The sequence below is a fragment of the Chiloscyllium punctatum genome, chromosome 22 (assembly GCF_047496795.1).
Source record: "Chiloscyllium punctatum isolate Juve2018m chromosome 22, sChiPun1.3, whole genome shotgun sequence".
Taxonomy (NCBI): Eukaryota; Metazoa; Chordata; class Chondrichthyes; order Orectolobiformes; family Hemiscylliidae; genus Chiloscyllium; species Chiloscyllium punctatum.
The window spans coordinates 53915699-53929677 of NC_092760.1; the positions used below are offsets into that span (position 1 = coordinate 53915699).

Here is a 13979-nt window from a genome sequence, read left to right on the forward strand (position 1 = left end):
ACTGGTACAGTTGAGAACGAGTCAAACAGTCAAGGCAGGCAGGGACAAGGTAGGACTAATAAATTAAACTGCATTTATTTCAATGCAAAGGACCTAACAGGCAAGGCAGATGAACTCAGGGCATGGGTAGGAACATGGGCCTGGGATATCATAGCAATTACGGAAACATGGCTCAGGGATGGGCAGGATTGGCAGCTTAATGTTCTGGGATACAAATGCTTCAGGAAGGATAGAAAGGGAGGCCAGTGAGGAGGGGGAGTGGCTTTTTTATAAGGGGTAACATTACAGTGGTGCTGAGGGAGGATATTCCTGGAAATACATTACATTCAGGGAAGTTATTTGGGTGGAACTGAGAAACAAGAAAGGGATGATCACCTTTATTGGGATTGTATTATAGACCCCCTAATAGTCAGAGGGAAATTGAGAAACAAACTTGTAAGGAGATCTCAGCTTTCTGTAAGAATAATGTAGTTATGGTAGGGTATTTTAACTTTCCAAACATCATCTGGGACTGCCATAGTGTTAAAGGTTTAGATGGAGAGGAATTTGTGTTTACAAGACAATTTTCTGATTCGGTATGTGTATGTACCTACTAGAGAAGGTGCAAAACTTGACCTGCACTTGGGAAATACGGCAGGGCAGGTGACTGAGGTGTCAGTGGGGGCCAGCGACCATAATTCTATTCATTCTAAAATAGTGATGGAAAAGGATAGACCAGGTCTAAAAGTTGAAGTTCTAAATTGGAGAAAGGCCAATTTTGACGGTATTAGGTAAGAACTTCCAAAAGCTGATTGGGGGCAGATGTTCACAAGTAAAGGGACGGCTGGAAAATGGGAAGCCTTCAGGAATGAGATAACAAGAATCCAGAGAAACTATATTCCTGTTAGTGAAAGGAAAGGCTGGTAGGCATAGGGAATGCTGGATGACTAAAGAAGTTGAGGGTTTGGTTTTTAAAAAAAAAGCATATATAAGGTATAGACAGGATAGATTGAGTGAATCCTTAAGTATACTCCCACTGCCTTTATACTCTAAGAGGGAAATCAGGAGGGGGCAGCAGAGGAGAAGCAGAAACCCATGTAGCATTCAAGTACTATACTTGGATGTGCACTTGCAAGTGCTGAAGTGATTTTTGAATAGTTGTTTGGCAGTGGGCTGAAGGACACCAATGCTTTAGACCTCCAATTGCAGTTTTGAAAATTGCTCAACTGGATTATTTTCAAATGTAGGTAAGGGGTATGGACTGATCCCATGCAAGGATCAAGAAATAACAAACATGAGCTGTAGATCCGTTTTAGTTGCTCATTCCATCTGCACTATTCTCAATTTCAAAACTCAGTTAAAATGAGTTGTCAAAACAAATCACTGCCCTACTCTATTTGGAACTGGACTTAAGCCACCTGTCTTTTGGGAACAAATGTAGAAAATGTACATTATGGGGGCTAAAGTCAGATGCCAAATGTGGCCTTGACAATATTTTGTGTACAAAACTGTCTAGCTTTTTGACAAATGGAAAGTCTTTAATTTTCTGTAAAGATATACCAAGTAATTCACTAACTTGTCCAATCAGGTTGAGGGGAGAACACCTATTTTACTATCAAAATTTTGACTTTGAAGTGGAATGTCAAGGTGCTGAGGTGGAGGGCTTCAGACAATGCTCAGGAATATTTATTTGTTGTGATATCAGTGGAGACTTCAGGTCATTTTTAGGTTGGGCTAGTGTTTTTTTTAGCTTCCTATTTATAGCAAGTCATGAGCTCACTCTTCTTTCTTTGATCCTCCACTTACTCCAACTTTGTAATCAATCAAGTCAAAAGTAATTGGCTGCTTGCTTGAGTACAGAAAATGCAAGATACCTGGGCAGACTGGAGTCCAAGCATTTTTGTTTAGCCATTCAGAATCCAGCCTAAACATCAGGCCTTTCAGCCACCAATCTTTGGTGATAACCTTATCAAATAAATTGACAAGTGTGATGGAGGCAAAGTTTTCATATTTGTACAAAGCTTCCTGAAATAACCCAGTTCTCTAAATTTTCACGACATTATTGGACTGAGGCTGTTTCCTGGTTTCTCATCTCATTAAAATGAGACTCTTTTTCCAATTCTATGGTGCTTGCATCCTATATACCTAAATTTCTTAGTACATTCTCATTGTTTAAATGACCACTGAACTGGTTATATTGCTTACTCTGAAGGATGTTTATTTCCCTTGTCTTTTTGTAGCAGCTATTCAAGTAACTAATTTCTACACTAAATGGTTGGCATTGAAATTACAATCTGCCAATACTATGCACCAAGTAACCAAATCATTTAAGACCCTTGGTGAGATCACATTTGAAATTGTTTTATCCAGCTTTTTCTTTATGCAAGGTAGATGTTAGGAGTTCAAAAGGTTCTGTAATGACCTCTAGGTTGAGGGAATTGTGCTAAAAGTAGACTAGACTTTGAACTCCATGGAGTAAGATAAAGTTGAAACAATGTAATGTTAGTGGACTTGAAGTGCCAAATGGGCATTGTTTTTAGCCCTACAAACTTTGGATCCAGTTCATGTAATCTAACATCACCTGAGATGGCTCTTTTGGGCATGCTCTGTTACTATACCCACAGTCAGGATACATACTGGGTGTTTGCTCTGGCTGGAGAGATTTGAAACCAGGTGCGGACTTGGGCTAATGTTTTATAGTGAAATAGGATGTCTTGAATGATAGCTGAGAATCTTAGTGTTCTCTACCCCAGATGGTTGTAGGTTCTTTACTCATTGAAAAATGTCCCAAGGCCGAGAACAATTCTGTACTGAAAGTTAATATTTGCATTAGCTCCACTCCATCTGATATCTCCCCTCCTGTGGAGGAACAGGCAGTCTAGCACATCTGATAGACCAATGTGCTCTCTGGGGCCCAAGAGTTACAAGTAACTTGTTGTGCAGCTAACCACCTTTTTTGTAAATGACCAGTACTAAAAGCTCTGTAGTGGCCTACTTTTTAGCACTGATCTTTTTTGCTGAATATTAAGTGCCTTTACTGTCCTCCTTACTCCTGGAGTACAAAGGATTGCTGGCAATGAACTTTTTTCCCCTTTTCCAAACAATGAGTGGTTGGTATCAGAGTCCAGTGTAACACTGGATTCCTATAAAATAGGACTTGTGAATTGTCCAAAATAGAGGTTGAGGTAGGCAAGTCTCTCCTGTATTGGGTAAAAGATCACGTTCAAAGATGCAAGGCATTTTCCATCCTAATAATAAAACAGGCAAAAAGGAGGCCATGTTCGATGTATTGTCAAACAATATTTGCTAACAGGTGGGAACATGTGGTTAAAAATATTTCCTTGCATAAAATTTCAAGAAAAGACTAACAATCTAAATCTGGAGTTGTTTTAGTTGAAAGCTTTTTTAGCTTTAGGTTCTTTGGGTGTTGAGGGGAACAGGAAGTATGTTTTGAATTTTTGGACAGTGATAAATCTGTCCTAATTGATATAAGTGAACATCAGAAAACTAATTGCATTATGTTCCTGTTTTCAGTGTAGTTTGTATGGTTGGAATGGTAGCTCAAATGCACAGTTCCTTGCCAAATTCAGCATTTAAAATAAGTTACTTTCAAACCACCCATTTGAAAGTGAATGTATTATGATGTGTAACAATAGATGTTTAGCAGAAATGCAAAGCTGGATTTTATTTTAAGCAGCAATATTTAATTGGGTGCGCAAAGCTAATGTTAAATGTCTATACTGTATTCTTGACATGGCTGGACCCGCAACTGAACAGTTGGAGACATTCTTCAATTTTTCTACCTAGCAAGAAATGTAAACTTTGTTTTCCCCCATAAGTTCCAAATATTTTCAACTTGCACTCCTATTGGGTTCTAACAGGCAACTTCCTCAATTTCACTTTCACCCTTTTTTTTGTAATGTGTTTTTACTGGATTAATATCAGCCTAATTTGTACATCATAGTATGAATGTAGACGATGGAAATGAAGCTTTGCACGCGAGGATCATTATTCCCAATTTCACGCAAAGTTGCAGTTACCTCCAGCATTTTGTGGAAGCTGGTCTTGACACTTTTGGCAGAGATCAAAAGTGCTGTTGCATCTTCAAATTATGAAGATGAAAGGGAAGTGTTGCCAGCAACTTAGGTTTATAACTTCGGCTCCGTGCTTTCTGTCAAGTTAGTTGTGGGTTTGAGTCTCCAGAAATCTCAGCCCGAATCGACAACTTGGTGCACTACTGAAAGAGTTCTGTATTAAGATTCTAACTTTGACTTGATTTTAAAATTTTAAGTTCTATTGCCTTGTGTATATAAAACCACAGTAGTATTTGGAGGGTGATCCTGGCTTATTTATTCTTCAATCTAACTGATTTACCCTCGTCATCAAGGTATGCTGTTTTTGTTTTCTGTGAATTGTTGACTGCATTTCTTCCTGACTTTTTTAAAAACAAAGCATTTTTGAACAGCAAAATGCTGTTGAGATTCTGTGGTCATGCTATTGTATTTTCTATGTGCAACATGTAGTGGAATGTAGTATTTTCACATGGATAATAGTCATTAAAAATAACCAGTTTTGTTATCTATTAATCGCATTCTAAAACGACAAAAGACTTGCTTGTTGGTGACCTTTGTAAGCAGAATGCTTCAGGTCTGTCACTGGGTAAGAAATTTTTAACTTGGTTTACTCAAACTGTGATTAACTCCTCTCATTTCTTTCCCTACTTGGAGCGAAGCGTTTCAAATGCAAATCTTTCTGACTAAAAGCTTGCTTTTTAAATTTTGTAGGTGTACCAATGCTTTCTGTGCAACCGAAAGGCAAGCAGAAAGGTTGTGCTGGTTGCAATCGCAAGATCAAGGATCGTTACTTGCTCAAGGCATTGGACAAATATTGGCATGAAGACTGTCTAAAATGTGCCTGTTGTGACTGCCGTCTTGGAGAAGTCGGATCAACACTCTATACAAAAGCAAACCTAATTCTCTGTCGTAGAGATTATTTAAGGTAAATTGGAGGGGGAAATCAACTTTGCAAGATGACATGGCTATAATGGAATATCCCTTAATAAAATATACTCAAGCAGATTGAGACCACCTTTTTGAAACGTTTTGCGCAAATATTGGGTGCTTTTAAGATGAGAGGTTTGAGTCTTAAAATGGTCATCCAGCACTTTTGACAGTCTTGCAGATGAGGGCTAATGTTTTTGTGATAAAATATGATGCTCTACTAAAAGGAGTTGAAATCCTGACCCTCATTTGATAAAAACCCAAAGCCAAAATGGCTTGCAATCTCCATACTTCGCAACATGATTGAAGTCATCTTGTAGCTCCTTTTTCATAGTGTAGCAACTAGGACTGCATACGGATTTGACTAGTTATCCATCATTTTAAATGATGCACGTCTACACTCCAGTAATAGCTTTGCGAAATATAATAGAATTATTGGAATGTTAGAAGATCAAATTATGCTTTTTTTTGTTCTAAAGCCTTGATCAAGGTAAATCTGGGGGATCGTGGTTAATTCTGGGCATGTCTCAAAGGAGATCCTTCCATTGCAAGGATCTCTTCCTTTTTCCTCCTCCCACCCACCCCCCCCTTCAACCACTAATGATCCCATTCTTTCTAGAGGAAAGACATCTAGCAGGCAGAGCAGAATTTTTGTTCAGGTTGTGAAACTTGACAGATTTTAAGAACTTGTCTAAATAACTGAGCTAGAAGGTTATTTGTTGAAATTTACTAGCCTCTCCAATATCTTGTTATCTACCCTGTTTGGCTGAAGGATTAGTTTAAAGGCTAATTGTGGAGACTTTGGTGTTAATTTCTTAACTCTTTCCTTGTATGTTTTTTGGCAGTAAAATGGCTTGAATATCCCTGTGACTACACTTAGATTCCCAAATCCTGAGATCCTAGAAACAATAGGAGCAGGAGTAGGCCATTCAGCCCTTTTTTGATCGGCTCTGCCAGTCATTATGGTCATGGATGATTCAGCTTGGTACCCTGTATCTGTTCACATTGATCCTTTAATTGAAAGGACTATATCTAACACTTTTTTTTTAATATTCTGTTTTAGCTTTGCTTTGGAATTCAGCAGATTCTCCACTCAAATTTCTGTTTTCGTCTGAAATGGGTGAAAGTGAGGACTGCAGGTGGTGGAGATCAGAGACAAGATTAGCGTGGTGCTGGAAAAGCGCAGCAGGCCAGGCAGCATCCAGGAGCAGAAAAAATGACATTTCAGGCATGCTCCTGCCCAAAACGTTTTTTTTTCTTATTTTTCTGCTTGGATGCTACCTGACCTGTGCTTTTCCAGCACCAGTTTAATCTTGTGCTTGGTCTGAAATGGCCTACTCTATCTTTTTTTTTAAAAAGTCAGTTTGACTCCCTGGTCATCAGGAATATCCTTCCTGCATTTATTCTGTCCAGTCCTGTTATGATTTAATGTATTTGAGATTATCTCTATCCCTATTCCCCTCAGTGTGAACGAAGTCCTAACTGATCAAATCTCTTAACATTGATAACTGAGGTGACAGGACTAATCTGGTAAACAATATGTTGCATTCCCTCCATAGCCATAACCGCCATCCTCTGAGACCAAATCTGTATACTACTCCAGGTGTAATCTCACAAAGGCCCCATACAATTGCTGTAAGACATCTCTTCTGTCACTATGAAGGCCACATACCATCTGCACCACCTTGCTATTTTCAGGGACTAGTTTGCAAAGACACAGATCTCATTGCACTTCCCCTTCCTAACTTATTGCCATTTGGAGAATAATCTGCTTTCCTATCATTGCATCAGGAGCTGCTGGTTTGTGGGTTATCTTTAGTAGCAAAAACTATAGCCAAAATAACCATTTATCCGCATCCTACTTCATCTGCCAGGCATTTACCCATGCACTCAACTTATTTGAATCCTATCTCTGTATCCCTCCACAGGGGCAATATTACCTTTTTTAGATTTGTTTAAATTATGGATATTGTGAATACTGGGTATCTAATCCCTGCAATACCCTACTAGCCACTTAAGGAATGGGGGGGGGGGGGAAACTGGCAAAAGGAAGACTGACCCATTTTATTCCTGCTGTTTCTTGTTTGCCAGCCAACTTCCCATCCATGTCAGTGTGCTTCCACCAATCCATGTTTTGATTTGACATGCTCATTTCTGACCTTATTATTGAAAGCCTTCTGAAAGTTTCCAAACCACTCCACTGGTTTTCCACCTTCTCTACTACTGGAATTGATTTAGCTCGTAGACTTGTCATTAATCCAGTTTCTCAAATCCTTGCATCTTGAGTTGGTTTATCTTTGGCTGTTTTTGATTTGCTTTGACATTGAGCTTTTTAATAAGAGGATAACACTTGCTAATGGTTGATGAAAATGTCAGTGTGACTGTGAACCTTGGACTGAAATCTGGGTGGAACTGTGCAGTAACTTCCCATGCGTTTCTACATAATGCAGTAGTATTTTGCTTGTAGAAAACTTGACCAATCGATTTAACATTCCACATTTTTATATTTTTCAAATTTTCATGTGGATGATGCACATGAACTGAAATCTAAACAAGTCTTTATAAATCCATCCAACACTAAAGCAGCTAGCCTTGAAAGCAAAAGCCACTTTAGTCACATTGTAGTGCCTCCTTTTTAGTGTTTAACAGGATATTTCCACAAATGTCCCTGTGATTTTTTTTTTAAACTTGCTTTCTAGGTTAGCATGTGGTTTCTAAGATGAACAGATCTCTCCACTGCCAAAGCAGTTAAAGAAAAGTCTGAATGGGACTTCACTGGAAAAGCCAACCACATTACTTGTGGGCTTAGAACATTGTGTTCTTCAGAATTTGATGTACTGTTTCCTGTATATCCTCTCCTCCCGTCAAGAGGGGAGTAGGGTGTAAAAATCTGAACACTCATTAACATTCATCACCAGATACTGACTTCAATAAAAAGGAGCTCGATGACTGGTCCTTCAAGCTATCTGCAGACCTTTAAGATGGAAAGGAAAATGGGTGTAGTCAAGTGCTACTTTACCTTTTTTTTTACATCTCCTTTCGTTGTGAATTAGACTTGGAAATGGACATGAAACTTCAGTCAAGTTGATACAAATCAAGTTTCTTTTCAATCTCCCTCCTTTTTGAGGTGAAAAAGCACTTGCTAGATGAGAAATCTACCAATTCGTATCCACACCACGTTGCAACTGAATCCATTAAAAGTCTAGAACTAAAAGTTCAACACTTCCTTCCCAAAAAGGAAAATCATTCCCTGTCTGGCCCATGTGAGACTCTGGACTCAGTTGTATGGTCACTCTGCCCTCTGGCTTGAGACTATTTCAATTGGATGAACTAGTAAAGAGCCTTCATAAAGAACAAACTGGACAGACAATCAGGCACCAACTTCAACAGCAAAAACTGCACCCAAACTATTGACCCACTGGAGTTACTCTCACTATCTGGGAGCTGGTGCCACAATTGGATAAACTATCTCCAGATTTGGTCTAACTGCTCAGTGTGACTATGACCATGTCCAAGACAGCACCACCACCATCCTAATGCCTTGTCCCACTGGCAGGATACTCAGCAGGAGTGGTGGCAAAGGGTATACACTTGGTAGGGAGTTGTTCTGCAGTATTCAACATTGCTTCCAGACCCTATGAAGTCTCATGACACTAGATCAAACATAGATAAAAGGAAACCTTTTCCTGATGCTGCATCTTCCACTCATATTCAGAACTTTGTGCCCCTGCCAAGGTTTTAACATCGGCAAAAATGGATACGTGTAGTGATTAATTAATTTTGATATTTATGGAATGGAAATGGATTATGTAGGTTTAAGACAATTGAAAACATTTTGACGTGGAATCAATTTGTGGTTTTATATGAAATGGTATGGGTAGGGAACGGGAAGAAAGTTGTAAAAGGCTCTAGGCAGATCAGTGGGCAGAAAATAATATTAGATTTACATTAGTGTGGAAACAGGCCCTTCGGCCCAACAAGTCCACGCCGCCCTGCCGAAGTGAAACCCACCCATACCCCTACATTTACCCCTTACCTAACACTATGGGCAATTTAGCATGGCCAATTCACCTGACCTGTACATCTTTAGACTGTGGGAGGAAACCGGAGCACTTGGAGGAAACCCATGCAGACACGGGGAGAACGTGCAAACTCCACACAGTCGCCTGAGGCGGGAATTGAAACTGGGTCTCTGGCGCTGTGAGGCAGCAGTGCTAACCACTGTGCCGCCCCCAGAATTGTCATTTGACTCAGCTTCAACTTCCAATCTGAAATAAAGAAATTGCACAGCAGGTACAATATTGAAGCTGAAAGTCTGGTTTATTTGAAATTATGTAAAGGATGGGAGAAAGGAAATGTGAATTTTGTCATTAATTTTGTTTTGAAGTGTATACTTAAATTCACCTGAGAAAAGGTGAGAGGAAAGTGGAGGTTCAGACAAAGGGTGGGGGCAGGAAGGAACGTGGCAAATGCTAATTTGAAAATGGCTTCTGAGACCCAAAACAGTTTGACAGTGCTTTTCTGAATACTCATTTGCTTGGACAGAACTTTTTTTATTGGTTGAACTTGGGATTTACTTTGATCAAGCTTTCAAAAGTAGGCTGTTGTAGAGCAACTTTTTTTTTGAAAACTGCCAATAAATCTGAATCAACCCCTTGACTCCAGATTTCAAAAAGCATTACTAAATTGGTGAATTAACAAAGGGTGTTGAGCTGCTTTGTACATAATTACATAAATTCAAATTAACTGGTTTTTATTGCAGCTTGCCATGCGATAGAACAGTGTACAGCTTGTCTATGTAGTTTACATTCAGCTTTGAAACTGGTATATAATATTATCTGATCCTAGTTACAAGACAAATTGTGTAAAGTGTTATGTAATTGTAAAGAGACAGGATGGAAGTTAAAGCAATGAGTCAGGCAGTGTAAACATGCCTGCTATTAAAGAGGTATTTAACAAACCTACGCATACCTCTTAATGTGATGGGCAATATGCTGTAGTCAAATTCTCCATTCGAGTTCCATCTAAATGTTTAAGTGCCTTTTGCTGGTTTCATTTCAATTATAGTTGCTTTCCATTTTGAAGATGAATGCAGCAGACAACTTACTATTTGAGACGATTCAAAAAGACAAGTAGTTGAAATTTTGTTAGGTGGGGTCTGAAGACCACTTTCACACGTTTGATCTGGCACCGTCCATGCCTAGCTGAACAAACCTGGCTACTGTAGTTTAACATCAAATTGCATCCCTTTTAGTTCTGCGCTTGCATTGTTGGCCAGATTCTGTGCAAGTCTCAAGTGGGCTTGAACCTGTGACAATCCATTTTAATGGGAATGTGTTGCCACTCTGACCAGAAACCCTCAGCCACTTCAGTAATTTCAAAGTGAGATGTGGAATATGAAAGTATATAAAATGAAATCATCTGTCAAACCAATCCCAGAATTTTGCATTGCAAACAAAATAGAAGCTATTAAGGTAAAATGGATCTGGCAAAGCTTTATGTGCTGCACTTATCGAATGGCTTGTACTGAACTTACAAATCATCTTTTTGTCCAGGCTTTTTGGTACCACGGGAAATTGTGCAGCGTGCAGTAAACTGATTCCTGCATTTGAGATGGTGATGAGGGCCCGAGAAAATGTCTACCACTTGGACTGTTTTGCCTGTCAGCTCTGTAATCAGAGGTAAGCCTGGGAAGGTGGAGAACGAAGTTGCACCCAGCAAAGACTAAAATGTTAAATTGATTTTAGGATTAGTTCAAGAATAAGTTCCTGATTTCTCTTGCCCCCATCAGAAGTCCTCGCTTCACATGTCTGGTGTGTGGTTTTAATTAACATTCCAAGAAGGAATATTTTTAGGTAATCCTATGATTTTTAAAGCTGGGTAAGTATGGAATACTATTTGTATGCTAATTGAGTTTTGAAATGGAAGGCCAAGCTGTCTGGCACCTTGGAGGCTGAATATACCTTTAAATTCAGATTTCTTCCAAAAATTCATTGTTTTGAGAAATATTTACAGGATTATTTTGGCTTAGAAAGATACATCCTTGTTTGTAGATCTGCTTATTGTCCAACCTGTTGGCACTAATACAGGAAGGAAGCTCTCATTATGACTGCTGTTAGTTGAACAGGAAATTGACATCTGATCTTCCCCTTGGGGTTGGCTGGGTGGGCAATTGGTTAACATGTAACTGAAATGAAAGTTACTGTGACTGGAAGGAGCGCATCCTTGGTTCAGTTAAAGCAGTAACCATTTGAGTAAAAAATAGCTGGCTGTTGCTGATTGAGCCACTAGTATGGCAACTATAATAACCATAATGAAGTACGCACTCTGAGAAATTGAACTGTACTTGCAGGCTATGGGTATTGCACAAGTTGCATGTTATCCATTAAGTGGTGGAACTGGTGGTCTGCTTTGAGTCAATGGGGATATTGGTGCAACTAAGCTGAACACATTTGATCCCATTTTTTAGAACAGTTAAAGGTGAACTGTTGAAATGGGACCTGAAATTGCAGACTGGAACAATTGAGAATAGTGAATTTCCTCTTGACATGAATCAGTTGGGGCATTTTTTTGGAGTCAAAACTATTATCCTTCCTAAAACTCTAGGCTAAATTGATATCCAATTCAAATGATCAAAATGGGATTTGAAATCCTTCCTGGATTTAATCCAAATCAATGTTATAAGCACTAATGTGCTCTGGTAGGCAGCATGGGTTTGTGGGAAGGGCATATCTCCAACTTTCTTGTGATGAAATGATTGAGGGAAGGGCAGTGGATGTCTATATGGACTTGAGGCATTTGATAAGGTACCTCCATAGCAGGCTGATATAAAATGCAGTGTGTTGTGGAATCTGGCATGTGATGGCTAGATGAATATAGAACTGGCTTAGTCACTGGTGGAAGAATGCTTTCCAGAATGGATATCCGTCGTCTGCAGGGATCAGTGGTGGGGCCTTTTTTTTTTGTGGTAATATAAATGGAGTAAAGTGTAAGTCTAATTTAGTACTTCAAATGACCCCAAAATTGCAGTTGTAGGTAATGAATTATTAAAGGATAAAATGGGATAGATTACAGATTTGGGCAGAGAAAAGGCAGAGATTAATCATGACAAATACGAGGTGACGCATTTTGGAAGATCAAATTCCAATGTGAATTATACAGTAAATGAATTCTTGGAGCATTGACAAAGATCTGAGTGTACAGGTTCACACATCCTGGAAAGTAGTAATATAGGTGGAGAAGGTAAAAAAGGCATACTGTATGCTTGCCTTCAACCAGCCAGGGCATTGAATATAAAATTTGGCAAGTTGTGTCACAGCTGTATAAAACTTCAGCCACGCTTGGAATATTGCATGCAGTGTTCATCACCACATTACCAGAAGGACATGGAAGCTTTGGAGAATGTGTGCAGAGAAGGTTTACTAGGATAGTGCCTAGTCTGCAGGGTTGGCGTTGAGAGGAGGTTGGACAAACTTATCATTGGAAAGACGGCTGAAGGGTGACCTGACAAGTCACCCCAGTTTTGAGGCACTGGGTGGACAGTTGCTTTTTCCCAGGAGGGGAAAAGCTTATTACAAGAGGGTACAGGTTCAAGGTGAGGGGGAGAATTCAGGGGAGAGTGGAGGGGGTATATTTATCAGAGGTTGGTGGGTGCCTGGAATGTACTCTGCCAACTTGCCTCCTTCCATCACCTCCACAATGTTTAAGGCAAATCTTGATGTACACATGAACAGAGGGATAGAAACCAAGTCTGGCCACTAAGTGGGCCTAAATAAGGATTAGTAATTGAAACTGGCTTGGTGAGCTGAAGAGCCTGCCTCTGTAGTATTTTTGTTGTTTATTTCACAACAAATACCTCTATGCATAAATGAACATTTGGCTGAAAAAGGAATTCTGGAGAAACACTCTACTCTTTGCTTTGTGTGGATGTAAGGCACAGCATTTGAGAATCTGTGCCAGATGCCCAGTTTGTACAGTGTACCTTGTGAAAAATGGCATGTGACCACTCACTATGAAAACTGTGCTAACTCCCTCATGCTTGTAATCTTTTCTTTAGGTTTTGTGTGGGTGACAAATTTTTCCTGAAGAATAATATGATCCTCTGCCAAATGGACTATGAGGAAGGGGCAATGAATGGAAGTTTCTCATCACAAGTTCAGTGATCTGCCCATGGCCTTCTAAAGTGTTGTGGGATGTTCAACACTTAACGAAAAATGGAGAGCATTTGTCAGCTTGCTTGCAACACTTCAATTAGTCCGGAATGGATTAAAGTAACTTTCTCCAACACTGAGCAGTTAAGATTTTAGATGCACAGCTGTGCTGTTTAGCTGGGCAGTGCTTTGCCTGTATGTTTTGTGATGTTGGGTCTGGGAGGGTATGTACAGTGTTTCTGTATATATAAACTGGAACATTTATTTTACATAAATGTAATGCAATTTTATTATTACTGGTGTGCATTAAAGGAAATTAAATGTTCCTGCTTGTGAACATTTGACTTTTTTAAACTCCAGCCCATGATCATACTGAAATGAACCAATACACATAAAATTGATCAGTCCTGGAAAATTTGCACTTGAATGATTTGTGAAGTTAGTTCAATCAAAATTTCTGTAAGATCTTGATCTGTTGTCTTGACTTTATATACTTGGATCAAATTATAGTCTTCACAATTGAAGGTGTAAAGATTGCAGAAGTGCCACAACTTGTACAATTGTTTTTGAGGTTTTGTTTTCTTTAGTTGCAAATGAGTTTGCAGGTACCTTGAATTTGGCTGCAGAGTTGTTCATATAAGCAACTAAGTTCTCAATGTTTGGCTTCTTATCTCCACAAAGGTGTCAGGACCTGAATTTGGAACAACACCACAAATGTCAACTAGATATTTAGTGATTATTTCCCCCATGCTTTATAAGTTTTAAGGCAGAATGATCAAACTCTTAAATGAGGTGAAGCTGGATACCCCAAACTATTTTTAATCCAATAGTTGAATGTGCAGGGCAGTGA

General features: G+C 39.3%; 1 protein-coding gene across 3 annotated transcripts in view; it reads left to right on the top strand.

Moving 5' to 3' along the window:
* lmo1 (LIM domain only 1) overlaps positions 1–13454 on the top strand; it is a 55068-nt gene extending 41614 nt beyond the window's left edge. For all 3 annotated transcript variants that reach the window (XM_072592340.1, XM_072592338.1, XM_072592339.1), the window contains exons 3-5: positions 4764–4977; positions 10535–10660; positions 13036–13454. In XM_072592340.1, coding sequence (XP_072448441.1) covers positions 4764–4977; positions 10535–10660; positions 13036–13141 — 446 coding nt within the window. In that variant the 3' untranslated portion in view covers positions 13142–13454. The remainder of the gene's footprint in view (positions 1–4763; positions 4978–10534; positions 10661–13035) is intronic.
* The last annotated feature ends 525 nt before the right edge of the window (positions 13455–13979 follow it).